This window comes from Chironomus tepperi, unplaced genomic scaffold (genome assembly GCF_022539635.2).
Source record: "Chironomus tepperi strain 1889 unplaced genomic scaffold, CSIRO-AGI_Ctep_v1 contig_298, whole genome shotgun sequence".
NCBI classification, from domain to species: Eukaryota; Metazoa; Arthropoda; class Insecta; order Diptera; family Chironomidae; genus Chironomus; species Chironomus tepperi.
In genome coordinates this window covers 1,403,278-1,429,484 of record NW_027226420.1, presented here as the reverse complement: position 1 = coordinate 1,429,484, position 26,207 = coordinate 1,403,278, and the positions used below count along the sequence as shown (strand labels likewise).

The 26,207-nt window shown below is 31.2% G+C and overlaps 13 protein-coding genes across 15 annotated transcripts; 6 read left to right on the top strand and 7 right to left on the bottom strand.

The window, feature by feature from the left end:
• Nucleotides 1-25: 25 nt before the first annotated feature.
• LOC139092257 (cytoplasmic 60S subunit biogenesis factor ZNF622) lies at nt 26-1,401 on the bottom strand. Its single transcript, XM_070642593.1, has 2 exons — nt 1,226-1,401; nt 26-1,158 (listed from the first exon to the last, which is right to left on the bottom strand). Exons 1-2 carry the CDS (start codon nt 1,309-1,311, stop codon nt 114-116), a joined length of 1,131 nt encoding a protein of 376 aa, XP_070498694.1. The 5' UTR covers nt 1,312-1,401; the 3' UTR covers nt 26-113.
• Nucleotides 1,402-1,612: 211 nt separating this feature from the next.
• Nucleotides 1,613-4,754, top strand: LOC139092258 (diphthine methyltransferase homolog). The gene is made up of 3 exons (XM_070642594.1): nt 1,613-1,863; nt 3,464-3,989; nt 4,177-4,754. Exons 1-3 carry the CDS (start codon nt 1,861-1,863, stop codon nt 4,632-4,634), a joined length of 987 nt encoding a protein of 328 aa, XP_070498695.1. The 5' UTR covers nt 1,613-1,860; the 3' UTR covers nt 4,635-4,754.
• On the top strand, nt 1,981-3,469 carry LOC139092256 (trichohyalin-like). Its single transcript, XM_070642592.1, has one exon. It carries the CDS (start codon nt 2,038-2,040, stop codon nt 3,430-3,432), a length of 1,395 nt encoding a protein of 464 aa, XP_070498693.1. The 5' UTR covers nt 1,981-2,037; the 3' UTR covers nt 3,433-3,469.
• Nucleotides 4,755-6,117: 1,363 nt separating the features above from the next.
• Nucleotides 6,118-9,904, bottom strand: Phm (Peptidylglycine-alpha-hydroxylating monooxygenase). Its single transcript, XM_070642610.1, has 5 exons — nt 9,327-9,904; nt 8,165-8,222; nt 7,932-8,098; nt 7,309-7,829; nt 6,118-7,239 (listed from the first exon to the last, which is right to left on the bottom strand). The coding sequence occupies exons 1-5, from the start codon at nt 9,429-9,431 to the stop codon at nt 7,071-7,073; spliced, it is 1,020 nt and encodes a 339-aa protein (XP_070498711.1). The 5' UTR covers nt 9,432-9,904; the 3' UTR covers nt 6,118-7,070.
• A 509-nt stretch (nt 9,905-10,413) lies between these two features.
• Nucleotides 10,414-11,229, top strand: ND-B14 (NADH dehydrogenase (ubiquinone) B14 subunit). Its single transcript, XM_070642533.1, has 3 exons — nt 10,414-10,625; nt 10,816-10,988; nt 11,051-11,229. The coding sequence occupies exons 1-3, from the start codon at nt 10,496-10,498 to the stop codon at nt 11,120-11,122; spliced, it is 375 nt and encodes a 124-aa protein (XP_070498634.1). The 5' UTR covers nt 10,414-10,495; the 3' UTR covers nt 11,123-11,229.
• On the bottom strand, nt 11,155-12,500 carry LOC139092206 (protein mono-ADP-ribosyltransferase PARP16-like). The gene is made up of 4 exons (XM_070642532.1): nt 12,279-12,500; nt 11,842-12,226; nt 11,628-11,780; nt 11,155-11,566 (listed from the first exon to the last, which is right to left on the bottom strand). Exons 1-4 carry the CDS (start codon nt 12,459-12,461, stop codon nt 11,244-11,246), a joined length of 1,044 nt encoding a protein of 347 aa, XP_070498633.1. The 5' UTR covers nt 12,462-12,500; the 3' UTR covers nt 11,155-11,243.
• A 356-nt stretch (nt 12,501-12,856) lies between these two features.
• On the top strand, nt 12,857-15,788 carry LOC139092189 (nuclear RNA export factor 2-like). Its single transcript, XM_070642514.1, has 3 exons — nt 12,857-12,971; nt 13,039-15,484; nt 15,645-15,788. Exons 1-3 carry the CDS (start codon nt 12,938-12,940, stop codon nt 15,745-15,747), a joined length of 2,583 nt encoding a protein of 860 aa, XP_070498615.1. The 5' UTR covers nt 12,857-12,937; the 3' UTR covers nt 15,748-15,788.
• LOC139092190 (abasic site processing protein HMCES-like) lies at nt 15,637-17,715 on the bottom strand. Its single transcript, XM_070642515.1, has 2 exons — nt 17,551-17,715; nt 15,637-16,592 (listed from the first exon to the last, which is right to left on the bottom strand). The coding sequence occupies exons 1-2, from the start codon at nt 17,673-17,675 to the stop codon at nt 15,785-15,787; spliced, it is 933 nt and encodes a 310-aa protein (XP_070498616.1). The 5' UTR covers nt 17,676-17,715; the 3' UTR covers nt 15,637-15,784.
• A 116-nt stretch (nt 17,716-17,831) lies between these two features.
• LOC139092263 (probable inactive protein kinase DDB_G0270444) lies at nt 17,832-20,399 on the bottom strand. Of its 2 annotated transcripts, XM_070642601.1 has the most exons (7): nt 20,103-20,399; nt 19,647-20,038; nt 19,325-19,591; nt 18,716-19,269; nt 18,583-18,655; nt 18,465-18,527; nt 17,832-18,408 (listed from the first exon to the last, which is right to left on the bottom strand). In XM_070642601.1, the coding sequence occupies exons 1-7, from the start codon at nt 20,251-20,253 to the stop codon at nt 18,019-18,021; spliced, it is 1,890 nt and encodes a 629-aa protein (XP_070498702.1). In that variant the 5' UTR covers nt 20,254-20,399; the 3' UTR covers nt 17,832-18,018. The 2 variants fall into 2 exon arrangements, with proteins under 2 accessions (XP_070498702.1, XP_070498701.1); XM_070642600.1 differs by having other exon boundaries at nt 18,583-19,269.
• Nucleotides 20,400-20,601: 202 nt separating this feature from the next.
• On the bottom strand, nt 20,602-21,871 carry Pgam5 (Phosphoglycerate mutase 5). Of its 2 annotated transcripts, none has more exons than XM_070642585.1 (2): nt 21,188-21,871; nt 20,602-21,129 (listed from the first exon to the last, which is right to left on the bottom strand). In XM_070642585.1, exons 1-2 carry the CDS (start codon nt 21,758-21,760, stop codon nt 20,842-20,844), a joined length of 861 nt encoding a protein of 286 aa, XP_070498686.1. In that variant the 5' UTR covers nt 21,761-21,871; the 3' UTR covers nt 20,602-20,841. The 2 variants fall into 2 exon arrangements, with proteins under 2 accessions (XP_070498686.1, XP_070498687.1); XM_070642586.1 differs by having other exon boundaries at nt 20,602-21,126; nt 21,188-21,869.
• A 332-nt stretch (nt 21,872-22,203) lies between these two features.
• Nucleotides 22,204-23,443, top strand: LOC139092198 (serine/threonine-protein phosphatase Pgam5, mitochondrial-like). Its single transcript, XM_070642526.1, has 2 exons — nt 22,204-22,834; nt 22,894-23,443. Exons 1-2 carry the CDS (start codon nt 22,303-22,305, stop codon nt 23,211-23,213), a joined length of 852 nt encoding a protein of 283 aa, XP_070498627.1. The 5' UTR covers nt 22,204-22,302; the 3' UTR covers nt 23,214-23,443.
• Nucleotides 23,282-24,830, bottom strand: Mos (Mos oncogene). Its single transcript, XM_070642525.1, has 3 exons — nt 24,706-24,830; nt 24,064-24,643; nt 23,282-23,997 (listed from the first exon to the last, which is right to left on the bottom strand). Coding segments are annotated over exons 1-3 (1,218 nt in total). The 5' UTR covers nt 24,708-24,830; the 3' UTR covers nt 23,282-23,361.
• A 239-nt stretch (nt 24,831-25,069) lies between these two features.
• On the top strand, nt 25,070-26,173 carry PI31 (Proteasome inhibitor 31 kDa). Its single transcript, XM_070642732.1, has 3 exons — nt 25,070-25,282; nt 25,342-25,880; nt 26,005-26,173. Exons 1-3 carry the CDS (start codon nt 25,148-25,150, stop codon nt 26,108-26,110), a joined length of 780 nt encoding a protein of 259 aa, XP_070498833.1. The 5' UTR covers nt 25,070-25,147; the 3' UTR covers nt 26,111-26,173.
• Nucleotides 26,174-26,207: the final 34 nt, after the last annotated feature.

Genomic DNA, 26,207 nt, shown 5'->3' with positions numbered 1-26,207 from the left:
GGGGCAAATGAAAAATTCAAAATAATTTTGACCGTTAAAGAAATTTCAAAACTTTTATTTTTTAATTCAATTAATTAAAATAAGATATCCAACACATGGATAAAATAATTAATTTAGAAGTTCACTTGTGCACGGTAATGTTTCTGGAACTTGTTAGCCTTGATACCAAGCTTTGCATACAATTTTTGTTGAGTACGTTTCATTGCATGAATGTCTCTTACTCTTTTAGCAATTTCTTCCTGTTTTGCTGAACTCCATCCAATTGCTCGATATTGACATAACACTTTGTGAAGCTTTCTATCCGATTTACTGACGACTACTGCACGGTTTGGATTAATTCTCTGTTTATAGTACCTTAACAATGACCTGTGACCAATGACATTACCGGATGGAAGAACTAGTTGATATTCGTCACCTTCAAGAATGGGTGTCTCAATTTCAGCATCAATATCTTTAGTTTCATCGTGATCTGGATAACTTGCAGAGTAATCATAAAATTCAGCATATTCGGCTAAAGCAGCTCCTTCATGTAACATTTTTGTGTGACCTTTTTCAATCATATGACATCTGACAGCTTTTAATGAATAGAATGTCTTGCCTTTTTCATTACACCATAAACAGATATAATCCTTGCAGACTTTATCAGCCAAATAGCTCAATAGACCAAAAACATCACAACAAAATTCAGCATCAGGAATAAAGAATGAATGAGCTATTGACATATGTTTAAGGTTCTTGACAATACTTCTGCTATGATGTTCACAAAATATACAGTCATTATTGGCAATTGGATTCTCTGTATCATCATCCCATTCATCAGAATCAACTGATTCAGCATCCATTAAATCAGCTTCTTCTTCTTCAATTTGTTTTTGACGTTCCTCGATTATTTCCATAGCTGGAACACTAATTTCAACTTGTGTATCTTCGTCATTTGTATGATTCTCAATGAAAATCTTAACACAGTCCTTGTGCTTCTTGGAATTTAAGTGATTATCGTGTGCATTCTTTGTCTTGAAGAATTTCTTACATGCCTTACAATACAGCGATTCATCTTTCTGTGATTCCAAATCAGACTGTCGTGCTTGAAGGACTCTGTCTTGGAACTCTTCTGCTGTCAATGGAGGCAATTCCGACACTTTTCTCTTCAGATTATATCTAAAGAAACAATAAATTGTGAAATTATTTTAATTTTATTATTTTCTCACTTTTTGCGTTATTTTACCTGTGCCAGTCAGTACCAAAATGCTCACGCTGTGTATCGCCGTCTACAAACTTCACAGAACATGCCAAGCAAGTAAAATTAGGCATATTTCTTAATTAATTTAAATTTTTGTAAGGAAATCCACGAGTTTTGTTGCTATTAACGGTTGTTGTTCCCCTTTTCAAAGTTGTTTTTCCCCTGACGGTTGTTTTGTTGCTAGAAATTTTAATACCCTGAATTTACGTTATAAGCCAGTGGCTTATGGAAAGAAAAAAGTTTTCAAAATCGTGAAAAAAGGCTTAATAACGAGTAATGGCTTAGTAAAAAATGTAAACAAATGAAGCAAAAACGAAAATTTTCATAGAAATCTTAAAAATTATTAACTTTTTCTAGTCCTTATTAATTGTTTATATCCGAATATGTCATTTAAAATCGGAAAATTTATTTTATCTAGTTTAATTAATGACTTTTTGGTAGTGGCTTATTAACGGATACAAAATTTTTCCACAGTCAAATTTCTTTACTAAGCCAGTGGCTTAGTAACGGGTAGTGGCTTATAACGTAAATTCAGGGTAAAATAAAAGTCAATCAACGTCAACATTGTTAATTAATTAAATAATACAAGTTATATCTAGTAAATCAAGTCAATCACAAAAATGGTAAGTTAATTACTGTATTATTAACACAAAATTACTCATGGAATGTGGTAAAAGCGACGTCTGGCGTCGGAAATTAAAATTAAATTGATAAACAACAATTTTCTTCTTGATCAAATTAAAAAAAAAACCAAAATAAAAAGAAAATTGGAAAAACAGTCAATATAAGTATAGAAAATGCAAAATTATAGCTACGAGCAGTCCTCGGCAGAACAGTATAATGAAGATAAAAAGATTTTTTGGAATTCAAATCCTTATCAATTAAATTTCGAGTTAAAACGCGAAGCACCAACACCAATTGATACCAACTTCCAAAATTTATCAAGAAGTCAATTAGCTCATTTAAGAGAATCACCAGCTGCTAGAGCACGTCGATTAGCAAGAAATGCTGAACGAATGCGTGAAAAAAGAGCTAGAGAAGATGAGGAAGAAAGAAGGAGACGACTCAATAAAAATGCCTTAAATAATCGATTAAAACGATTAAATGAGTCGCCAACTGAAAAAGCTATAAGACAAGTACGGGATGCTGCAAGACAAAGATTACGTCGTGCAATGGAATCACCGGAACAAAGAGAATCAAGACTTAGGAAGTTAGCTGAACGAATGCGAATGGTACGAAAATTGGAGTCGCCTGATAGAAAAGCTGATCGATTAACAAAAGCAGCACAAAGGGCTAGAGACAGATTACAAAGAGAAACAAGCGAAGAAAGAAGAGTTAGATTACAAAAAGGCTCGGAATATGCTAGACGTGTAAGAAGTAAAAGAAGTACGACGAGAAGCACAAGTGCCGCTGATACATCTGATAATTCAAATCCAAATACAATTAATAGCTTATATTCAAGTCCTTCACATGACAAAATATTGAAAATTCCACAACAACAGCAACAACAACAACATCATCATCATCAGAATATTAATTTCTACGATAGTGCAGTTCAAGCAAATAATTATAACTTTGTAAACTTTAATAACTCTTTATCAGCTTTAGCATTCAATCACAATGATCCGTCAAGTGTTCCTCAAACTGTAAATAATTCAATAATAACGCTAAATATACCGCATTATCATACAGTATTCTCATCGCAACCACCACCGCAAACAAAGAATTTTAATCCAAATATAATTAAGGAAGAGATATATCCAAGAGTCTTACAATGTGATCTAAATCAATCAAAATCTCATAATTTAACAAAGAATCATGAATCATCAAATAATGACAATTATTCTAAATCAAATGAATCGGAACAAGATCGATTAGAGAAATTGAGAAAATCAGCGGAACTAAGTCGATTAAGAAGAAATAATGAGACACCAGAACAACGTACTAAGCGTCTAAATGATCTTAAAATGCGTGCTAGAAAGCGTCGTGAAGAAATTAAGCAAATGGAATCGGAAGAGGATAGAAAATTACGGTTATCAAAACAAGCAGAATATGCACGAATACGACGGCAACGCGATTTAAAAAAGACAGATAATTTTGCAAAATTAGGCGACCAACAATCATCACTTTTAATTTCCGATAAGCCGAGTGTTTTGAAGATTCTAGAGCCTATTATCGAAATGAACACGTGATTATTTTAAATAAATTTTCATTCTTTCATAGAGCACGGACATACAAACAATTTTTACATTTGACACAGAATATTCTGCCGATTCTGTTGAATGGTATTGTGATGAAAATATTTTTGCTGTCGGTACTTATCAGCTTACGGAAAATGATGAGAATACAAAATCGATTAGAAAAGGACGAATTTATTTGTTTAAGTTTGATGCTTCTGATCAGAAAGTTGAAAAGCTCCAACAAATTGAATCTGATGCTGTATTAGATCAGAAATGGTTTAAGGACGATCTAATTACTGCAACTTCATTGGGAAATGTCGAAGTTTATAATTTTAAAAATTCTGGTCTTGAACAGAGAAGCAAAATCTCTTTGGATTCATCAAGTGACTGTTTGGCACTATCTATTGATATTGATCCCATAAATAACAAGATTCTTGCTAGTGACTCTTATGGACAATTAACATTGATCGATAAATCATCAGAGAAGACTTTATTGCAATGGAAATGTCATGAATATGAAGCATGGACTTGTGCTTTTGATAATTGGAATCACAACATTGTTTATTCTGGTAAGTAACTGCTTTAATTATTTGAATTTTTGACAATTGCATAAGATAAAACCATACAAATGTTTTGCATAATGCTTCAAAACACTACAAATGTTTAGAAAACCATACAAATTCCAACATTACAAATGTTTCAAAAATTTAAATTTAATAGATACGTTAACTAAAATTTAACTGTTTTTCCTTACAGGAGGTGATGATTCATTGCTCAACGTTTGGGACTTGCGAGATTGCTCTAACGAGATGACTAACAAAGTGTTGTCAAAGAGACGTGACGCTGGTGTGACGTCATTTCTCAATCATAAAGAAAATTTGCTGTTTGTTGGAAGTTATGATGAAAATTTGTGCCTCTACGACGTCCGAAACTTTAAACGTAATCTCGATGAAATTAATTTAAATGGAGGAATTTGGAGGATCAAAAAATCGCCACACGATGAGAATTTACTTTTAATTGCCTGCATGTATCACAATTTTTCAGTCATTGATTATTCTGAGAAATTATCAATAGTTGGAGAATATAATGAGCACAAAAGTATTTGCTATGGATGTGACTGGTCTCATCATCAACATGAAAATTTTAAATTTTTTGCAACTTGTTCTTTTTATGATCACAGACTTTCAGTTTGTAGCTTCACTTATGATAAGTAATATTATCATTAATTATAGACTAAATATGATATATATTTTTTGGTACATCACTCAGTAGTTTAACATGATGAATGAATTGAGTGTTAATCAATAAAAATGTAAATATTAAAATTATTATAATATTTTTACCTTTATTGAACAATCTGCGCATTTATTGAACATACTTAATTATATTCATAAATTAAATTTATTCTTCAAAATCAACGAAATCAGTATTAAGCAGCTGCATGGTTAAAAACTTCTCTGCTTGGATGATAGTCTGATTTTCTTGTTCCAATATTTCTTGTATGTCATAAGAACCAAGCTCTGTAGATAAATGCTTTATAAAATTAGCATTTTGAAGCATAATTATGCTTAAATCATCGCATTCCTTTTCCAGTGCATTAATATATTCACTTGAAATTTGTTTAATTTGAGCTCTATCTGTTGGCAAAATGACATTATCTGGTATTTTTAGTGACTTTTCAACTTCTTCGTTGACTATGTGCTGGATGTTTGATTTTGTGGATTCCAATATATTAAGTTCAACACTTTTTAATGAGTTCGTTAGTTTTTCTGTAGCATTAGGATTGACATTCTTCATTAGATTCATAAATTTGGAGATAATCAACTGCATGGATTTATTGACTTGATTTCGGAAGAATCGAAAATCTGAAAAAATTAATTTATTAATTGACCAAATTCATATATATTAGAAATGTGTTTACTTTCTCGTTTAAAATCCTTTATTGAGAATCCATAAAGGCTCATATCATACTCATCGCGCTCAGAAACTGGATCCATATTGATTTTTCTTTCTTTAACACTGTTTAGTTATGTAAATTAATTAAAATTAAATTCGCGCTTACTTGATTACAATAATATTATAACGAGATGTTCAAAATATTCTTGTCAAAATGAAGTTTAAATTTTCAAAATATGTTGAACGATTTTTTGATTTTATTTTGTAACTTGATGCAACCATGATAATGAAAACTTAACTAAGTAAACAAATTAATAACTTTGTAAGAAGCTTTCGAGGTTCAAAACAAATTGAAGGCTGTCATTAACACAGAAATTTCTGCTTTATTATTCATTAAATTATTCATGGCTTCAAGTTTTCCCACTTTCTTTTCCTGGTGATAAAAAAAAGATAATGAAATTTTTCACTTGGTCATTATAGATCGCAGTTGACATCAAAAACGTGTCATAGCTTAAATAGTCTATTAGAAGCACGTTTCTCGTGTCATGTGTAAAAAATTAAAAAGTAATTTGTTCTTATCCCTATTTCAGCTGTCAAAGCCTGCTATTTGAAGAATCCTGTTAAAAATTTGAAAATCATTTTGAACTTTTGAAAACCGTTCAAAATTTTGGAACCTTGGAATATTTGAATTTTTGAAAACCGTTATATTTTGAATTTTGAAAAACTAATTCTGAGATGCAACTTTTTGACAGCCGCTAAAGACTTGATTAAAATAGTGAAGAATATGAAGGAAAGAAACAATTTGCAGTTCTTATTCAAGTTCTTTATTCATTTATTGAACTTAAGGAGATATTTTACATAAAGAGATGATCTCATCATCATAGTAAAGAATAAAGGGAGGGGAAGAGTGAGAGAAATAGAGGAATTTCCATCAATATTTTGTTTTAGTAAATTATTGTATTTTCATCGACATATTACATCAATATATATTTTTTCCATAATTTTGATAATTTATGTACTTTCACATTGGTTTAAATTTCCCTCAAAAATAATTATTTTTTGTAAGGTATATAATTATGTAAAATAACTAATAAGACGCTGAATCTTCACTGTTGTCGATACCTTCTCTCATTATCTAATGAAGTGATTGTGCATGTTTTTTTATACATCAATTTAATTTATTTGTCATATATATAAATACATTAAATGCTATTTTTAGACAAAATTAAGGACCATTAAATAAAGATTCTTCCATTAAGAAGCCATTTCTTTAGTAAACCTACATCGCAGTCATTCATAATCATATTTTTTCATCTACAATAGACTCTTTAGTTTCCACAATTAACATTCTTTATAATTCTTTCATTTTCCTGTCTTGATTCTCAAGTTAATATTAAAAATAAAGTAAAATTGTGATGGATGTAAAAAATAAATAAATATTTAAATATCTATAAAGATTCATCTAACATTCGATATAAAGTTTCTCATCTTGAAAAATATCTGAGATTATTATTATTATTATTATTATTTTGTTGTCACGAGCTACCCTCTGTGTGTCTTCTTTTTACTAAAATTTGTTCATCATCTTGATATGATTTTTATATTTTAAAAGGAGCAATAAAGTCAATGAAAAGTTCTATAGGAACTGAAAAAAGAAAAATTTTCCTCTTCTTCTTATTCAATAAAATTAATTCTTGTGATGGAATGTGATGCTGTCATTTACACGTTTAATGTTGTCATTTTTTTTAAAAAGTTTATAATTGACTTGCTTCGTCGTCAGGGATGTGATTGAGATGTACTTCGGGATTTTTCCAATAGAAATATGGTGGACCTGCTGTGAAACAGTATTTCATGTCGAGAGGCTCCTCATTGTCCACGTAATACATCAAATAGAAATTACACATTTCGTCTTCGTTTGTTGCTCTGGAAATATTTACATAAACTTATTAGCATTAATTTACTCTATATCTTCTATGTCTTCTTCTAACTAACCCAATTTTTGTTGCTCTCTGTCGTTCACTAACCATCGTACAACGAGCAGCAACTCGATCGCCAGTTTTAATTGGTTCATAATTTGAGACTGGATAAAACATTTGTGGAGTAAGTGGATTTCGTTTTCCAAGCAATGTCCAGTGATCATTTCCTTCATCATCAGTCCTTACACGATATCCAGATACAACTTTACCTAAGTTATGTGTATGGGTTCGATAAGCAAATGGATATATCGTCTTTTTCTCAGTTATTTCACATGCTGTTTCCATATATTCCTTTTTCATGGGTGGAATTATGCCACTTGTCCCGAGTAAGAGAACACCTGCTAGCTTAGTCATTGGCTGTGTTGTATAATGAATAAATACACCTGAGTCGTCAGTACTTCCATCTTTAAAGTGCTCAATATGACCGTAATGGACCTGAAGAACTAAGTACTTAATTGGAGAATTTTTACCAACTTTAAATCCAACATCTTGTGGAAGATCTAAACGTGGCGCGTCACGAGCCCATGCGTAAATAATCTGTTGATTATGCAAAAAAAGATTTTGTTACGAAAGAACAATAAAGTCAGGACATTACGTATGGTATCAATTTCCAACAGTCCACACCTATAGCAGACATACCTGAGAATGTGATCCGCCAGCACATGGACTACCAGAATCTTCATCACTATCACCTTGTGTCATTTCCCCGCAATTCCAAATTGGCTTTGTTGTACTACCAGGTTCACCACATCCGTACAATAGCATATGATGCGCAGTATTCATTGTTGCATTTGGTTCGAAAGCGACTAAATATAGAAGATAACATTATTAATATTTTATAACAACTAAATTGAATCACATCTTCCTCCTACCTATATAGTAATTCCTCGTGTAATCAACTTTGACTGGTGTACACAGGTACAACTCAGGCTATAAATAAAACAATAAAAGATTCGCTATGCTAAGTCACATTTTATCAAAAAAAAAAGTTCAATAGATAAAAAAAGCTTTTTAATTTGATTGTTGGCAAAAATAAAACTTTGAGGATAATATATCAACGTGCCATAATCCACAATATCTATCATATGTTTCTCCCACATAATGAAAGAGCAAACGTGACGTCAAATTTATTTGGAAGAACGAGAGAAAATAATCATAATGCGTACGATGTGTCAGATAGTGACGTCAAGGATCTCGTACCACTTGATGGACACGAGGAGTAAAAAGAGAGCAAAATAAAAGAAGCCCTAACAATTGCCATATTTTCGTTTTTGGGAAAACTTATTATTTTCGGACGTCATCATTGAATGATCCCAAAGAAGAAAAAGCGCCGATGAAAAAGAAAAATTAAAGGAAGAAGAAGAGCACTTTATTTGCTCCGTTATTCACATTGTGAAGGAAATTTTTTTCGTGTAGGCGAGGAAATGCAAAAAAGGATCTGTACAAAAAAGATTTTCTTTCTATTTTTCACGTACACTTTTCTTCTTTATTTCTTGCTTATTAACAACTTCGTCATACACAATTTTACTTTTTCGAACATATTGATAGTGTATTGATTACTGTTCATGTATCTAACATGCTACCTCATTATCATCAATCTCTGGGAAAATATTACCAGAAATACAAGAAACGGTGAGATTGTCACGTAGGCAAGTTTTTCATCATCTTTAAAGCTTTTTCAGCAATCACTTGGGTCTTGTTTATTTATAAACACTATGAAAATGAGATCTTTTTGGGAAATTCCCTTGCACGAAAAGGTCAAAAGATTGAAAAATATTTGTTTAATATGGAATATTATCTCGAAATTAGTCAGCAAACAAAATTCGCCTTTTAGCCACACACATATCAAATTGAATGTGTAATAACGTACTCGGTCGAGTACATTTCTAGCTTTATGGGATGTCTTGAGTTGTTTGATAATACACTTTAATGTACAGAAAGGTTGACGTCCTTGAGTTTGTTAGAAAGACTATTTTTTTCGTTCCATTATCATCAGAACATATGGAACATAGATGAGGATGATTTATAACTTACACGATATGGACGAACATTTGGCATTGTAAATGGAAACATTTTCGTCTCTAATCCTGCTGTTGAATGCATTAAAAATGCGATTGCCGTGAGCCAATACAAAACCATCTTGTTTGTCGACGAAACACTTCGTTTTGTACACAATTAAATGTAATATATATTTTATTTATTTATTCGAGCTTAACTTCAGTCACAAAATAATATCATCTCACATTTAAACTTTATTTAAATCAATAAAGCATTTATAATTAAACTAAAACTTGTAAAATATGTTTTTGTTTTTATGTTTTTTAAGTACTATATTTTTTTTGCTTCCACTTTACTTCGAAGTTTCTCTCTAAATAAAAATCGATTAAGCTTTTTTTTGTGCTTTCATCGCAAACTCATCGAAAAAAAAACTGGCCGAATTCTCGAATCACGATTATCACTTGTTACGCTCGTGTTGTTATGTTTGAATAATTCATTGTACTGTTTAATTTTACTCTTTTGTGTGAAAATAATCAAGTTTTAATGATGCAAATTTTCAGGATTTTGGACATTTTTCATTAATTTTCTTTTGTATACTATTAAAAAAATCAAATATTACTATGATTATATAGTTTATTTACGATTAGATATTAAAAGCATCTTCCATTTCTTGTTGCTGTCATTTATGTAATTCCGTTATCAGTAATGCTTTGTAATTTCCACACTAAGATGATTTAGCAACAGATTTACCCTTCAAAAATACAAATCGCTCTGTTAAATATGATTAATATGTTTTGAATTATCAGATTAATTAAGTAAATTAACAGAAAAAATCTGAATTTTAAGACTTATCCTCTTCGGAACCTCAAAACCGAATGAGAAAATTTGCCAAAAATTTGTCCTTTTATAGCTAAATTTCCCGCCAAAATATTTCATATTTTCAATGATTATAAACTGTAATTATCAAGTTGGCTGCGACATAAATCAAAATTTTTTAATTTGTCTTCGTAAATCTCATGAAGTTTCAAAAGCCCGCATGTATCTAATAAAATTACTCAAAGTAAACCGTTATACAAAATTTCAAATAATTACGTAAGAAAACGTACGTAACTGGCAGAAAAAAGGTAAATTTTTGTAACGTCATTGGTGCACGTTCGCAAAATAAAGTAGAAAATTTAAAGAATTTTGCTGAAAAACAATTTTCAATGGCTGCAAAGGAACCAGTAAAGCGGGTAATTCAGCAAGTGAGACCCATTTTATCATTAGATCGTGATGAAGCTAGACGACGTGTTTTAAATCTTTATAAAGCTTGGTATCGTACAATTCCTTTTATCGGTAAGAAAATGTCGTATAAAGTATGCTCATGTAATCAAAACATCCAGTACGTGAAGTTTAATTGCAGTTAAAATCATCTGTCATGACTATTGATGAATGATTATCAATTGTCCAGTTGACATTAAGTTTTGTGAAATAAATTATTACATCATCTATGGAATTTAAAAATGTATACAAATATAATTTTCAGTTGATAAATTCGACATCCCAAAAAGTGAGGAACAGTGCAAATCAAAGCTCAGAGAGATGTTTTTGAGACACAAGGATGTATCAGATGTACGTGTTATTGATATGCTCGTGATCAAGGGTCAAATGGAATTAAAAGAATGTACCATGCAATGGAAACAGAAAGGACATGTTATGGTGAGACAAATATAATCAGATTTATGCTGTACAATTACTTATGTTGATGTTTATAATTTTAGACTTATTGGCAAGAAACTGTTGAACCAAAGCCAGCTGATTTCCTTTCTAAATTCATGTCTGGACAGAATTAAAGAAATAGAAAACAAAAAATAAATTATGTTAAAGTAGTTTCCGAAAAAAATTGTGCGTTTGACTCGATAAAGCACTTTTTTATTAAATAAATTATGTGTAAACTTCATTTGCCATTTGATGTCATTCATACTTAAATCGCTTTTTGAAGAAATTCATCAAGATATTTTTATAATGATCGAAACTTCTATGGCTACTTAGTCCAACTAAAAATAATAATAAAAGATATATCGCAGCTGATACAATCAATGGATTTCTTCGGCACCATGTTAGGAAAGTTCTTGGTTCATCGATCAATTCAATTGAATTATTTACAACATTCGCTGATATTGACTTCTTAAGTGTTGGCTTATTTGATCCATATATCAATAAATATCGTGGACGAACAATCTCATTGTTTGTTATCAGCAAGTAGTTTTGTGGAATATCAGAGTTCTTTGCATTTTCTGGAAATAGTACAAAGAAATGTCAATGAAAGATTGTCAGATAACAGGATGTATTTCATACCTTTACGAATCTTTGTATAAAGTGGATCGTCTATATATTCACAAACTGCCGTGCAGCTAATAAGTTCACCTAATTTACTTCTATTCCAGCTTAATACCGACTGACTGAATAATTGACTAACTTGCAGTTCATATGAGAAATACAGTCCTTCACCTATCAACATAAACAGGAAATAGTATTTAAAGGTCATTTAAAATGAAAATTATTAATTTACCGAATAATGCAGTTTTGTTAAGATGCTGCTGTAATCCATAATTAAGAATGGAATACATGCAATAGAATTTCGTGCCATGATATGCAAACTTCGTTGTATTTCCGAATTTTAGTTGATTAAACTTCCTTTCAGCTGCTGATGTATTTTTGTAATTAATTTGAAAGATATAATTTGGTACTTGATATTTTCCGGTGCTTTTTGATAACAACAAAATTTCCTCGTGCTTAGATTTGTGGACAGTCTGTACATCATACTTTAAATACTCAATTAATACCCAATGCAGTAAGTTAATCACAGTATCACTCAAAAGTTGATCACTTCCGAATTCGGCAATCAAAAGCAGCAAAAGCTCTTCTAAAGGAGGAATTTGATCCAGATCTTCAGCCTAGAAATGAACTTTAAATGATGTGTACTTTTATTTTAATTAATTTTCATACAAGCTTATCAAAATCCTTTATATGATTCTTTATATAGAACGCTGGAAATGGATTCACTAAAAAGTCTTTTTTGTAGCATTTTGCAGCTGATATGAACAGACTTAGCTTTAAATCTGCTGCCAGTAAGTCTTTCTGTATAAAATTTTTAATATCCTGTAACTTTTCGTCTCGACTCAATGACATTTTTATTATTACTAAAAAAATAATACTACTAGATTGACGTGGTCGAAAGGAACTGAGAATACGTCGAATATAGTGGTCGAAAAATCAAGTGTATGCTCATAAAGCGCTTAAATCTTCTTTTAACCAAACTAATTTTTATTGAAATATATAACGGTTTTTAAGTGTTTGAATTTTGATTTGAACCGGACTAAAATGAAGTGAACTACTGTACGAATTTTATTAAACTATGAAAAATTCGCTTTAATTAAACTACTTAATAGTCTTATAAAGACTTGTGCCTTTTCCTCAATTTATAATCACAATTTTGGAGGGTTGAAAAAGCTTAAGATATTTTAAATTTTGAATAATAATGTTTTGGACATTCAGTCAGAATAAAATCATTGAACAACTTTCCAAAAATGTGATAAAAAATAAGAAAAACAAACATTTAAAAGTATTAAATTCTCATTGAAATACGCAAAAATATAATTAACAAAATGACTGAAAATACATTTTCGAGTTTCGGAAAAGGTATGGAATCAAAATTAACTTCATTATCATTCAATTTAACACAAAAAATGTAAATTTATATTTTTAGCCGACAACATCAAAATAAGAACATTAGTCAATCCAAGCTCAATAAGCCAGCTGAAAAACTATAACTATCCAAGACGAATAGAGATGCAAGGAATTGAACAACCTATTATTGTCAATGATTCAACAGTTAATGTATACACTCCTTTGGATTGCGACCGGTTTTATGCTCCTCAAAATAATGGATTTAGTTTAATATCAGTTTACCATCAAGGACTTCCATTTACAAAAGATGAAATAATTAATGGATTCTATGACACTGTTGGTGAAACCTTTTTTATACCAATTGCATATAAACAGGACAGATATATTGATTATTTTCTGGTAAAAAATCAAAATGATGCAATGAGAGAATTAGTTAGGAATAAGCTACAAATTCAAGTAAAGGACTGGAAATTACCACTTTTAATTAAAATTGAAATATCTGTCAGTAATAATGGACACATTAAACCGCGAAAGTCCATTGGTACTTTCATAATACGTAAAGTTAAAGAAAATTCAGCTGTTGGAATCTTAGACCTAAGTGAGATCCAAAAAGAACCAGAATTTGTTGATATGTATATCTCGTTGAGAAGTTTGGGTGTGTCTAAGACATTTTTCGATGAAATCAACAACATCCGAGGCATCAAATCAAGTTCAAACTCAAACTTCCGGGCCATGAAGTTTTGCAATAATGAAATTCAGTCATTAGAGCCATTTAAACGACTCTTTGACTTTAAAAATATTGAAGTTCTAGATTTAAGCAACAACAATATAACTGATGTGAATGAATTTAATAATTTGATGGGAATGAATTTGAATGAAATCATCATTAATAACAATCCAGTCACAAATCATCCTCAATTCGAACAAATAGTTCAAAAAATCCTTCCAAATTTGAAGACACTGAATTCAAAGGTCATTTTTAGTCTATCGAACATGATGAATAGCATCCAAAATGGAAACAATGATATACCAAATGTTGGCGATGGAACGCTGATTAAGTCTGAAAATCTCATGCAGTATCGAAATAGAATTGAGAAAATAGTCAATGAAAAATATTGGGCTCAAGTTACTCTACATCATAATAAGCGTTACACTGTCCAAGAGATCATGAAGGAATTGTCATCAAATTTACTTAAAGAAGTTCATTTCTATCCGTGCTATTTAAAAAGATTGGACAATTATGATGAATTTTATTTATATAGAAATTTTGATGCACTAAGAATCTTGTTCCTGAATGGACTAAAAATACAGATGCCAAAGAACTCATTCACAATTGATGTCCACATTCGTTTAAATGTTGCCGAGTATAGGGAAGGAGAAGTTAATTGGTCGAGTAAGATCGCAAATGTTTTAAAGAATCGTGTTAAGGAAGACACTCTTGATTTAAATGACTTTCCACGTGATCCAGAGTTTTCTAAGCTAACAGTATTGCTTAATTCCAGTAAGACATTGGACTATGTATTGACACTTGTTAAACGAATTAATCCCAACATAACAAGAATTAATGCTGAGAACTGTAATATCTCAAACTGTAAAGGATTCGAATGTCTATTCTCATTTCCAAAGCTTTATGCTTTAAATTTGAAGAACAACTACATTTCAAATTTATCGGACTTCAGCAAATGTACATCAGTTGTAGAAGTGCACCTTGATGGTAATCCAGTATGCAATAAATCATCATATGACTATATTGGCCATGTTCGTGAAAATTTCAAGGAAATTGTGTATGTAGATGGACATCGAGTTTATGGACAGAATCGTATTGTTACTCATCAGAACTTTCTTTTTAACAAGAATGCTTATATAGTTATTAATGCATTCGTTGACTATTTCTTCCACTTATGGGACTCATTTGAACGATCAAAAGTACGGTTATTGTACAATGATTATTCAGTTTTTACCATGAGCGTTAATTATGAATTTAATGAGAAGAACTCGAGCATGACTTTTGCTCAGATTTATCCTCGTATTCAAAATCATATGAAGTTCCAAAGAAATTTACTAAAATTAAGTGACATGAACTCAGTTGCTTCAAAAGTGCATATTGGAAAGAATAATATAGCCATGGTTTTTAATGACATGAGTAGAACACGACATGATTTCAGCACGTTTACTGTTGACGTTCCATTTTTTAGTGAGGAACAAAGAAAAATTGGAATAATCGTCAGTGGCGTTTTTGAGGAGTTTCTTTACAATACTGAAGATAACTCATTGCCATACAGCTTCTCTCGAACGTTTCTATTTGACGTGATTGATGGAAATTTCATAATTAAGAATGATCAGCTGTTACTTCGTCAACCAACAACTGCTCAAATGGAAATGTTGAGAAGTGGACATAGAGCTGCTACAAAAAATGAAATTAAGGAACAATGTCGGGTGTTGCTTCCAAGTGCTTTTGAAAATCAAGCATTAAAATTATCAATCTTCCAGAAATTGACTGAGTGCTCGAAAAGCTTTTGTAAGAAGTAAGTTTTGTGTTGAGGTTTTTAACGATTTTCAAAAATTTGAATTTTAACGGTTTACAAAAATTCAAACAAAGTTTTTTGACAGTCAATTTCAAATTTTTGTAAACCGTTTCTATTTTAAATAAATTTATTGTACTTAATATCTCTTATTATTTTATAGATTATTAGAAGACAACTCATGGGACTTAAAAGTAGCATTGGCCTCTTTCACTTACATGATGGAAAGGAATGAAATTCCTGATGAAAAATTTAAATTTAAGTAACTTTTTGTACAACAATAAATCGTAATTTCTGAATTCCTTAATTAAGTTTCTGACGTTTTGGTGATTTTTCGGGAGAATCGTCTTCCTTCTTTACGGATGTTTCAGGACGCTTTGTGACAAAATTTAGAATACTGCTTTTACGGAATGTTTTTGGCTTATAATTTAAAGGCTTGTTGCATTGATCTGACTTATTTTTTGTGCTGTTTAAGTAGCTTGAAACTTGATACCACATAGTGATTTTTGGTTGTCGAATCATTTTTAAAGCTTCGTTAGAGGACACATGCTCAAAATCAAGCCAGCTGCAGATTTGCTCTTCCGTCTCCAATATTGCAGGAGTTCTATGGTGTATAGAGTTAAAGAATTTATCAGACTCGTACGTGATGATTGTGAAACTGTAAATTGAATCTCCATTCTCATCATTCCAAACATCAAACAGTCCTGCAATATACATTAGCTTTACATCTTCACATGATGTCCAGCTCGACTTATCCTCAATTTTAATTTTATCATCTTGTGGCATGTGAACAAAGTAAACTTGCCGTTCTGATGACTTTGCCTTTGGATTTGTTGTTTGCCATTCGTAGAATCCTTCAATGACCATGACACATCTCTTACCACGATCCAGTAATGGCTTATATAATTTTGAATCTGTCAATCCTTCAAGTCGTGCATTATTTGTAGTTAATCCATGTTTACGATAATCACCTTTATGCCATTTTGGTATTAATGACCATAATGCAGGAACGACAGTTCTGTCAGATGAGATTTCATCATCATCAAAATGCTTTGAGGATACAATAATTGGACAAATGTCTGTTGGTGCTATATTGTATGATGGCTTGTATCTGTGAAGTAGGGGTGTCGATTATTTGGGTTTTCAGGATTTGTACAAATCCCAAATACCCAAATCCCAGGACCCCAAGTACTTGTACAAATCCCAAATCCCCAATAAGAACAAAATATCATTATAAATATGCGCATTGCGCTGGGATTTTAGGCCAACGCATCCAGATGCAAGTCAGATTTTAACCATATATTGTTATTTACTATTGTAAATCTTGTTTAAAATCCTTAAAACTCCGATTTTTCACTTGAATTTTCTAAAACAGGTTATAAAACTCTCGAATACGTGAACCTTTATCTTAATTTTTTTAATTGCAAAAAATTGCAATTTTGGCAAACATTTTCTTAAAAATTTGAAAAATCCTGGAAATTTATGGCTTTTCACCTCAAAATTTTTTTATCAAAGCAAAAATTTATGGAAAATTGTAAGTTTTTGACAGGATTTTCCTAAACTTAATTGAAAAAGTCTCGTAAATGGAATTTTCACCATGAATAACTTAAAATTAACCAAAACAAATTTTCATACATAATAAAAATTCACTTGGATGCATTTTCAACTACGGGCCGGAAAAAAATGCCGATATGTGGTGTTTTTTGGCCAACCCTAGATTTTTCTTAACAAATAATTATGAAAATATTAATGAATAATTAAATTTTGAAGAACTAAAAAAATAATAATATGAAGAAATTTAATAATATACGAAAAATTCTATTTTATAAAGATTTGTACAAGTACTTGGGTCCAAAACCCAAGTATTTGGGGTACCCCAAATCCTTACAAAATACCCCAAATCCCAAATACTTGGGATTTGTAATCGACACCCCTACTGTGAAGTTTGAAAATGGAGAAAATTATTTTAATTTTAACGGACATTTTAAATTTAAAATTTTAACAGGCTTTTCAAATTCAAATGAACTGAACTGAATAGAACGTTCAATTTGTGATGAACAAAGACTTACTTTTTTCCCAAATTATATTCATTCCTATAAGCCGGCTTCTTCAATTCTTCATCTTTATCAACTTTGTATTTGCAGGCACAGACTATTTCATTTGGATCTAGTGTCATGCAACTTCTTCCGCACATTTTAATTTAATTTTTAACAATAATATTTGGAGGGAACTAACTTAACATTCAAAATGAAAACAAAGCCGGTTAAAGGGAACATAGCATTAAAATCTTTTCTACCTGCGAATATTGTGCATGAATAAAAACGGCATTTCGTTCTTTGGTCATTTCCATACTTTATTAATTTTCTTTTTCATCACAAGTTACATAATATTTTTAATCAACCAAATAAACCAGTGTCTTTTAAAACCTGATTTTTACAACAAATTTAAACTTTACGAATTAATACATTAATAAGTCAAAAGCTCCAAAACATAATTATGATTTTCTTCAGTTAAGTTAGACTTCATTCATTTGAGTTTCAACACTCAATGTTGTTGATTCTTCTGACTTCAGCATCGTCATCAAATGACAAATTTTCATCATTGTTTGATCCATTAAAACTTTCGACATCACCAACACTTGCATTGTCTCCAATGACAATTTCCGGAACTTCTTGTATTTCAGCTCGATTTTCGCAAGGAAGGATATCAGGCCTCAAATATCTACTATTCGCGTAATTTTCAGCGCTAATAGCTTCGCCAAAGAAGTCATCAAAACTTCTTGGTATATTCAACAAATTTCCATTTGTGCCGTTAATATTATTTCCATTTCCATTTACCCTGGCCACATTTTCTGGAGATTCCTCAGGTGAACTTACTTCAATTCTAATATTGAATCCATTTCGAACTTCAGAAGGTTCAGCTACAGCCTTCAAGGAATAAAGTATTAGTTTCAGTACATTATAAATAATTAAACTTTCCTTACTTCTGAGTGCACAGCGCTATCATTATTTACTGAACCTTCATTTGGTTCATTAATTGACGCATTCTGCAAATAGAAAACTTAATACCAAACACTAAATAATTTCCTAAAGATGACAAACCTCTGTTTCATCATTAACAACTTCTTCGACCAATTGATTATTAATTGGTGATATTTCAGCTTCAACAATCACAACGTTATCATCATTTACCAATTGATCATTAATTGGCGATATTTCAGCTTCAACAATCACAGCGTTATCATCATTTACTGAACCTTCTTTTGGTTCATCTATTGGACTATCTGAACCAACTTTTGCTTCATCCTTAGCATCTTCTTTGACCAATTTACCATTAATTGGCGATATTTCAGCTTCAACAATCACAGCGTTATCATCATTTGCTGCACCTTCTTTTGGTTCATCAATTGGATCAACTGAACCAACATTTATTTCATCCTTAGCATCTTCTTTGACCAATTTACCATTAATTGGCGATATTTCAGCTTCAACAATCACAGCGTTATCATCATTTGCTGCACCTTCTTTTGGTTCATCAATTGGACTAACTGAACCAACCTTTGTTTCACCATTAGCATCTTGTTTGACCAATTTGCCATTAATTGGCGATATTTCAGCTTCAACAATCACAACTGAACCTTCTTTTGGTTCATCAATTGGATCAACCTTTGTTTCACCATTAGCATCTTGTTCGACCAATTTACCATTAATTGGTGATATTTCAGCTTCAACAATCATAGATTTGGCATCATTTGCTGAACCTTCTTTTGGTTCATCAATTGACGCATTCTACAAATACAAAATTAAATACATAACACAAAATAATTTCTTAAAGATGACATACCTTTGCTTCATCCTTAGCATCTTCTTCGACCATTTCATCATTAATTGGTGATATTTCAGCTTCAACAATCATAGAACCTCCAGCTTCAATGTCTTCAGCAGGTTGAACATTAAAGTCAAAAACAATATCAGTATTATCTTCTTCAGGAGTTATATCAATGACTTGAACCGTAACAATCGGTACGACTAACTTATGCTTTTTGTTCATCTTTGAGCGTCGGAACAAATTGGAAAAAAATCCCGGTTTCTTTTCAGGCTCTCGAAATTCCTATAAAATTATAATTTTAATAGATAAGCAATAGCTTTTACAAGACGATACATACTATAACAGCAACCTCAGATGGATCGTTATCGATCGCATCAACATTATTAGGCAATGAATTACTTCTAGCTTCTACAGCACTACTTTCTGAAGCTGAAGAAGCTTCTCTATTTAGGACCAAATTTTCAGAAACAGTAGGCGATTCCGCCTTTTTGTCCTTCTTACTGGTGCCTATCCCGAACCGTTGATACCATCGCTTCTTCGGAACAGCACCATTTTCATCCGTCGATAATTCTGCAATACCGTTAGATGAACCTCCATTGCTGGAGGGTGGATTTGCAATTTCATCAGGTGAATTGTCTTCGTCAAGTGGTTCTCCCGTTGCGTTATTGCGAAAGTTTCTCGGTTGAACTCTAATTACTTTTACATTATTGGGAACGTCATTTGGGATTTCTATAAAAATTTTAATTATTTTGATAATTAAATGATCCAGGAAGCCATGATTTTTTTTTAATACCTCTATTTGCATTTTGTTCACTTCTCGACTTATTACTACCGAAAAGTGTCCATCCTTTCCTATTTCTATCCACCACTTCGACTGGTGGAACTGCTTCATTTGGAGCTTCAGAGATTGCATCTATCCCAACAGATTCAAAGTTTCGTATCATTTTGTCAATTTTTTTTTACCGCGTTAAAATTTTTCGTCTAATTTGATTGAATTAAAAATCCAAAGTGATTGAAAAGTTATTTTTTGAGTTAACTGAGATCAACTTTAGTCAAAATTAAAGTTTGATTTATTTAATTAAGCCTAGATACTTTTAAAATTAATTAAAATTTTAAGACGTCCAAATTAACCTTAATATTAAGAATCAAGTTCTTGTCAGTAATTGAATCCATGAAAAAATTACAAATGTCAAATCGGAAAATTCAAAAATTTAAAATACGTTACAAATTTCTGAATTTTTTTTGACAAGCTAAAATGTTTGACAATTAATTAATTAAACAATATGTGATGATTTATATTGAAAAATTATGTTTTATTGTAAAAATACCTAGGGTAAAATTATTTCGACAAACTTGATTAGCATAAATTCAGAAGGATTTAGGGCAGTTTTAAGCACTTTTGATACTACAAAAGTACAAATTTCAAGAGGTAAAAGAGCTTATTGCTTATTCACATTATATGCTTACAGGGAAATAAGGAAGATTTATGGGAAGTCATCTTTGATGAACAATTAAGCACAATAATTGAATATCTACGCGGTAGATAATGATTTCTTTGGAATATGTCCACAATCACCAAATAATTTCAATATTACTCTGCCATTTTCTGGATAGATAGACAACCAAGTTATAGATGCGTGATGAAGAGACATTCTGAGCCAAGCTTCTGGCGGAACTTGCAATGCTCGGCAAACATAATATCTAATTACATTTGCATGACAAACTAGAACTGTATATGAATCCTCTTTTTGATCAGGAGCAGCACGATGGAAATGCTTGCGAAATCCAGCTTCAATTCGTGAGCCATCAACGAAGAACTGCTAAAAAAAGTGAATAATTAAATTTATGGATCAGTCAAGAATTTCTAAAAAAAATTACCCAATTTTGAGGCTTCCAGTGTCCAACTTTTGGTTCTGGTGGAATTGGAGCTCCTTCTTCGATTAAGGAACAGTTTTCGATAATAAACTTTTTATTATCCAGTTGATTAAGAATGATATTTCCAGTTTCTTGAGCTCTAGTCATTGTTGACATTACAAAATTAGTTATTGGAATTTTTAATTCATTTAAACGCAGTCCAGACATTTTAGCCTGTTCTCTTCCTAATTCTGTAAGAATTCTTCCTTTGTCTGTTAAGGCATGAGTGTTGTATTGGCCATGACGAATTAATATAATGTGTCTAACTGCTTTTGCTGTGACTTTTTCCAACTCCTCATTGTGCTTATTTTGCTGATCTGGAGTTGGATTTTCCGGTAATGATGACTTTAACAAGGCACTAGGATCTCGATGATCCCAATTTTTATCCCATTTTGTTGATGGTGGCTTTAAATCCGAGATCCAGGAGTTTTGAACAAATTTTTTATTATTTTCATTACTTATCAAATAATACAATGAAAATCCACCCAATGAGTAACATCCTACGTTTATAGCTTGTTTAAAATACTTCCACGACATATTAATCTTAGTATCTTATCTTTGTGTTTAATTAACTCAATGAAATATCAAAATATTGAGGAAACTCAGTCTTTTATACTTAAAACATTATTACACAAATGATGAGCAGTTTTACAATCGCTTTTTCTGGCTGACTGAATGTTATTTTTGTTTAAATATTCTTTAATTAACGCAGAATTTACACAAAATAATTATGGCGGCAAAAATAAATTTTTGTTCAGAAACTTTCAGTTCATTTCAGTTCAGTTCAGACTTTTTAGACAAGAATATTCAAAATTTTGAATTTCGTTAAATTTTTTGTCTAATTTTAATTATCAATCTTTCTTTTCAAAATGGTAACTTTTATAATTATTTAATTACACTAGCTTTTACAACGAATCATAACGGCGCAATTGACTATAATCAAGTAGAAAATTTCTTACTGGTTTTCCTCCAATGTTCCCTTTCTTTTGTTTACATTTCATTATCAAACATTGTTAAGATCTGCAGTGAAAAAAAATTCATTAATAATAGTAAAAGTACACTTAAATTGATTTTAAAAGATGTATTTCAAATTATTAAAGCGTGCTGCAACTGTCAGCTGTTATTCTCTTGGTGGATTATCATTATATTATCTGGTAAACACTGAAAAAGGCAAAATAGTACAAACTTCCTGGACATCTGATTTTACTCCGTCTATAAAATGGGATTCTAATTGGGATCATCGTGCATGCACAGCATTAGTTAAACCATTGCCTGAAAACGCCAGTGCAGAGCGACAAAATGAACATAATGAAAAGTTGGATAAGCATCGTGCTAAGGCAATAAGGCACATCATTTTAATCCGTCACGGGCAGTATAATTTAAATGGAATTACGGATAAAGATAGATATCTTACTGAATTAGGACGTACTCAAGCTAAATTAACAGGCGATCGACTCAAAGAATTGGAATTTCCAATTTCGGATGTTGTAATGTCTACAATGACTCGTGCTCAAGAAACAGGAAAAATTATTTTAGGACAATTAACTAATCGGGAAAGCATTAATGTACAGAATTGTGGAATGATTGAGGAAGGTGCTGTTTATCCTCCAGGTAAAGAGTAGTAGTATTAACTAAATGCATAGAGCTCATATGTTGATTTTCCTTTATAGAACCAAAAATAGATTACTGGAATCCAGATGAGTCTGAGTTCTTTACTGATAATGCTCGTATAGAAGCAGCATTTCGTAAATACATTCATCGAGCAGATCCATCGCAGAAGGAAGACTCTTATACTGCATTAGTTTGTCACGGAAATGTTATTAGATATTTTGTGTGCAGAGCACTTCAATTTCCACCAGAAGCATGGCTCCGTATGTCACTTCATCATGCTTCCATTACATGGCTAGTCATTCATCCAAGTGGACGTGTTGTTCTTCGCTTACTTGGCGATTGCGGACATATGCCAAAGAAGAACTTATCAGTACAATAAAATGCTAAGCATTGTGAATTTATTTCTCAAATTATTAAAATCAGAAAATGTTAAAAACAAAAAAACTGATACAATTAATGTATTAAAGTAATTAACTTAATTAAGAAAGAAAGTATCTCTCTTGGAATCACAAACACATAAAAAAAATTTAAAGATAATTAATGAATTTTTCAATAAGATTACATATCTTTTCAACATCTGGTCTGAATAAATGCTTTTCATCCCAGCAAGCCTTGTACAGTCTGATATATTCATTCTCAATTTTAAATAAACTTTCAGGCTTCCTTAAATAAAATTGTTGATCCGTTAAAAAATTGATAAAAACTTTTGTAGACTCGTCGCCGACCTCATTTTCATTGTTAAGACTGTCGAGAAATTTAGACCTGAATAAGCTTTTACGAATGACATTTCCCGTTCCTTTTATGACACATTTTGATCGGTTCTGCTTGAAATCACTTCTTGATGACTTTTCATTACTTTTGATCAACAATTTCTTTGGTGTTAATGACTTTACTTCTAGTGACATCCTGAACTGTTTGTTAGAATCATCTCTTCTAATATCTATCGGTTTCTCGTTTAATTCGTTAAGTAATAAAAGTGAAGAGTCAGGTCTTAAGTTGTTTTTAACAACTTGCCATATTATAATATCATTGGATTTGATTTTTTGGTACGGAATCTCATTTTCCTTCAACTGCCACATTACGATTCCAAACGAATAGACATCAATCGAGGAAGTTGGGGCAGTTCCTTGTAACAATTCTGGTGCACTATAACGCACAGTTCCCTGAAATTAATTTATGTAAAATAAAAGTGGAAGGATTAAAAATAAATTAAAGTATATATCTCATACCACAATGCTATCATTGAAATTATCTTCCTCGTGTCCATTTTTCAGCATATCATCTTGATCGGTACTTGAATTATTATTAATTTTATAGCTACATCCGAAATCGAATAATTTACAAATATAATCATTACGATCATGATCCAGAACAATCATCAGATTATCAGGCTTTAAATCTCGATGGATGATGTTATTTCTATGGCAAAAATGTAAGGCACTTGCTATGTCCTTTAATATTTTCAGACGATGAATGAGATCAATTTTATTATCACAATGATCGAGTATGAATTGGAGATTCCTGGAACTTTCAAATCTTTCCATAATTATTGCACCGTAATCTTTGCTATCGACAATTTTGAGTATTTTAATAATGTTTTGGTTGCTTAGATGTAAAATATTGCGTTCACGATTAATCGACGAGAATTTATAGCCATCACATTTTGAAATTATCTTTACAGCAACCATTTTTCCTCGATATAATGCTTTGAATACAATCCCAAAGCTTCCTCTGCCTAAAATGACACTTGTTTGCTGGATCTTTTTCACTGTCTGCTTTAAACATTCCCTCTTTGGAGTGTCAAAATCCCTAAAAAAATCCAGGAATTTAGTCAAAATATTTAATTAACATGCTTTTAAGGCATAACTTACATGTTCCTTTAATTTCTTTTTTATTTAACATAGTATTCTTATAAAACATAAGAAAATTGATCAATTATGTTATCAACAAACTTAAGATAACTTTAATTTAATCTTTTTTGGTCCAGACTTAAAATTTCATTAAAAAGTGTTGAAAATCAGCAAATTAACGGTTAATCCAAATTTAAATTCGGCAAGTTATTCATCGAAAATTTTATGTGATTTTATTTCAAGTTAGACAGATATTTAACATGATCTGCTTAATGTAAATGTATTAAAAGAGTAAATTTATTGATAATCAATATTTACAGTCCATAAAATCCTTGTACTTTATGAAATATAAGTCAGTGTTTACAATGTTTATTTTCGGCCAAATAACACCAATACAATCATAAAAACTGCAAAATCATTAAAAAAGAAAAAAATAATTGAAATTAAAGGAACAGCTTCAGTTATGTCCAATTTTGGAATTGATTTACTATTTGAAACACAAAAGGGCAACATAAACAGTGAAAATGATGCATTAATTATCGTCATTCATTGGGTTTTATGCAAAAGCAATTTCCGTTCTGTCGGTGTTGGTGACAATGTAAGAAAATTGCGAAATTCATTAATTAGAATGCAATCTAATGATTTTTAATATTATAGAAAATTTTCAGCGATGAAGATAGACCCACAGAATTATTGCCACAAGGATGGAATCAAAATCAAACATCTTATACATTGCGATATACATTAAATAAAAATATTTACATTCTCTATGGAATTGTCTCGGATGATACTCTAATGATCAATCTATTGGATGCAAAAACTCTTAAGACTGTTGGATTAGTATTTAAGGCAAAGGAAGTCATAAAATCAAAAGTTGGAATGACATTGAATGATTATGTTAATGACAGTCAAACTATAATTAATAAGATGAATGAGGACATTGTGAAGCCTATATTAGATCAGAATTCCGAGAAACGATCAGGAAGTACATCAAGAGCTCCGCGAAATGATGATCCATTGCTTGTTAGACCTGTTGTTCCTCCAGCATATCAGGACAGAAGAATTGATCCACTTAGAGATCCATTAAGAGATATTGGACGAGGCGATTTAGATCCTTTTGGCAGAGGTGGAGGCAGCATTTTTCAGCCAGAATTCCGACCTGAATTTGGTCCGATAAATCCTCTTCGTCCTCCTGGGTATGTTAAATTGAGTTCTAGTTGTGAATATTTTGGATCCTGAGATTAAATCCTAGGATTTAAAATTAATCCGAGGATTTACGCTAATCTATCAAATTATAATGCTTTATTTCTTTATCTACAGAGTACCTCCTGGTGCAAGATATGATCCACCAAACCCATTCAGACGATTAGATCCAGACAACGATCATTTGAGACCTCCACCTGGTTACGATGACATGTTTATGTAAACTATGTCTGTCGAGGTGCATTTCGAAGTCAATAAAAAATTCTGTTTTGTACTAAATACCTAACATTGATTTTTTATTGCTTAATATTATTTTTTAA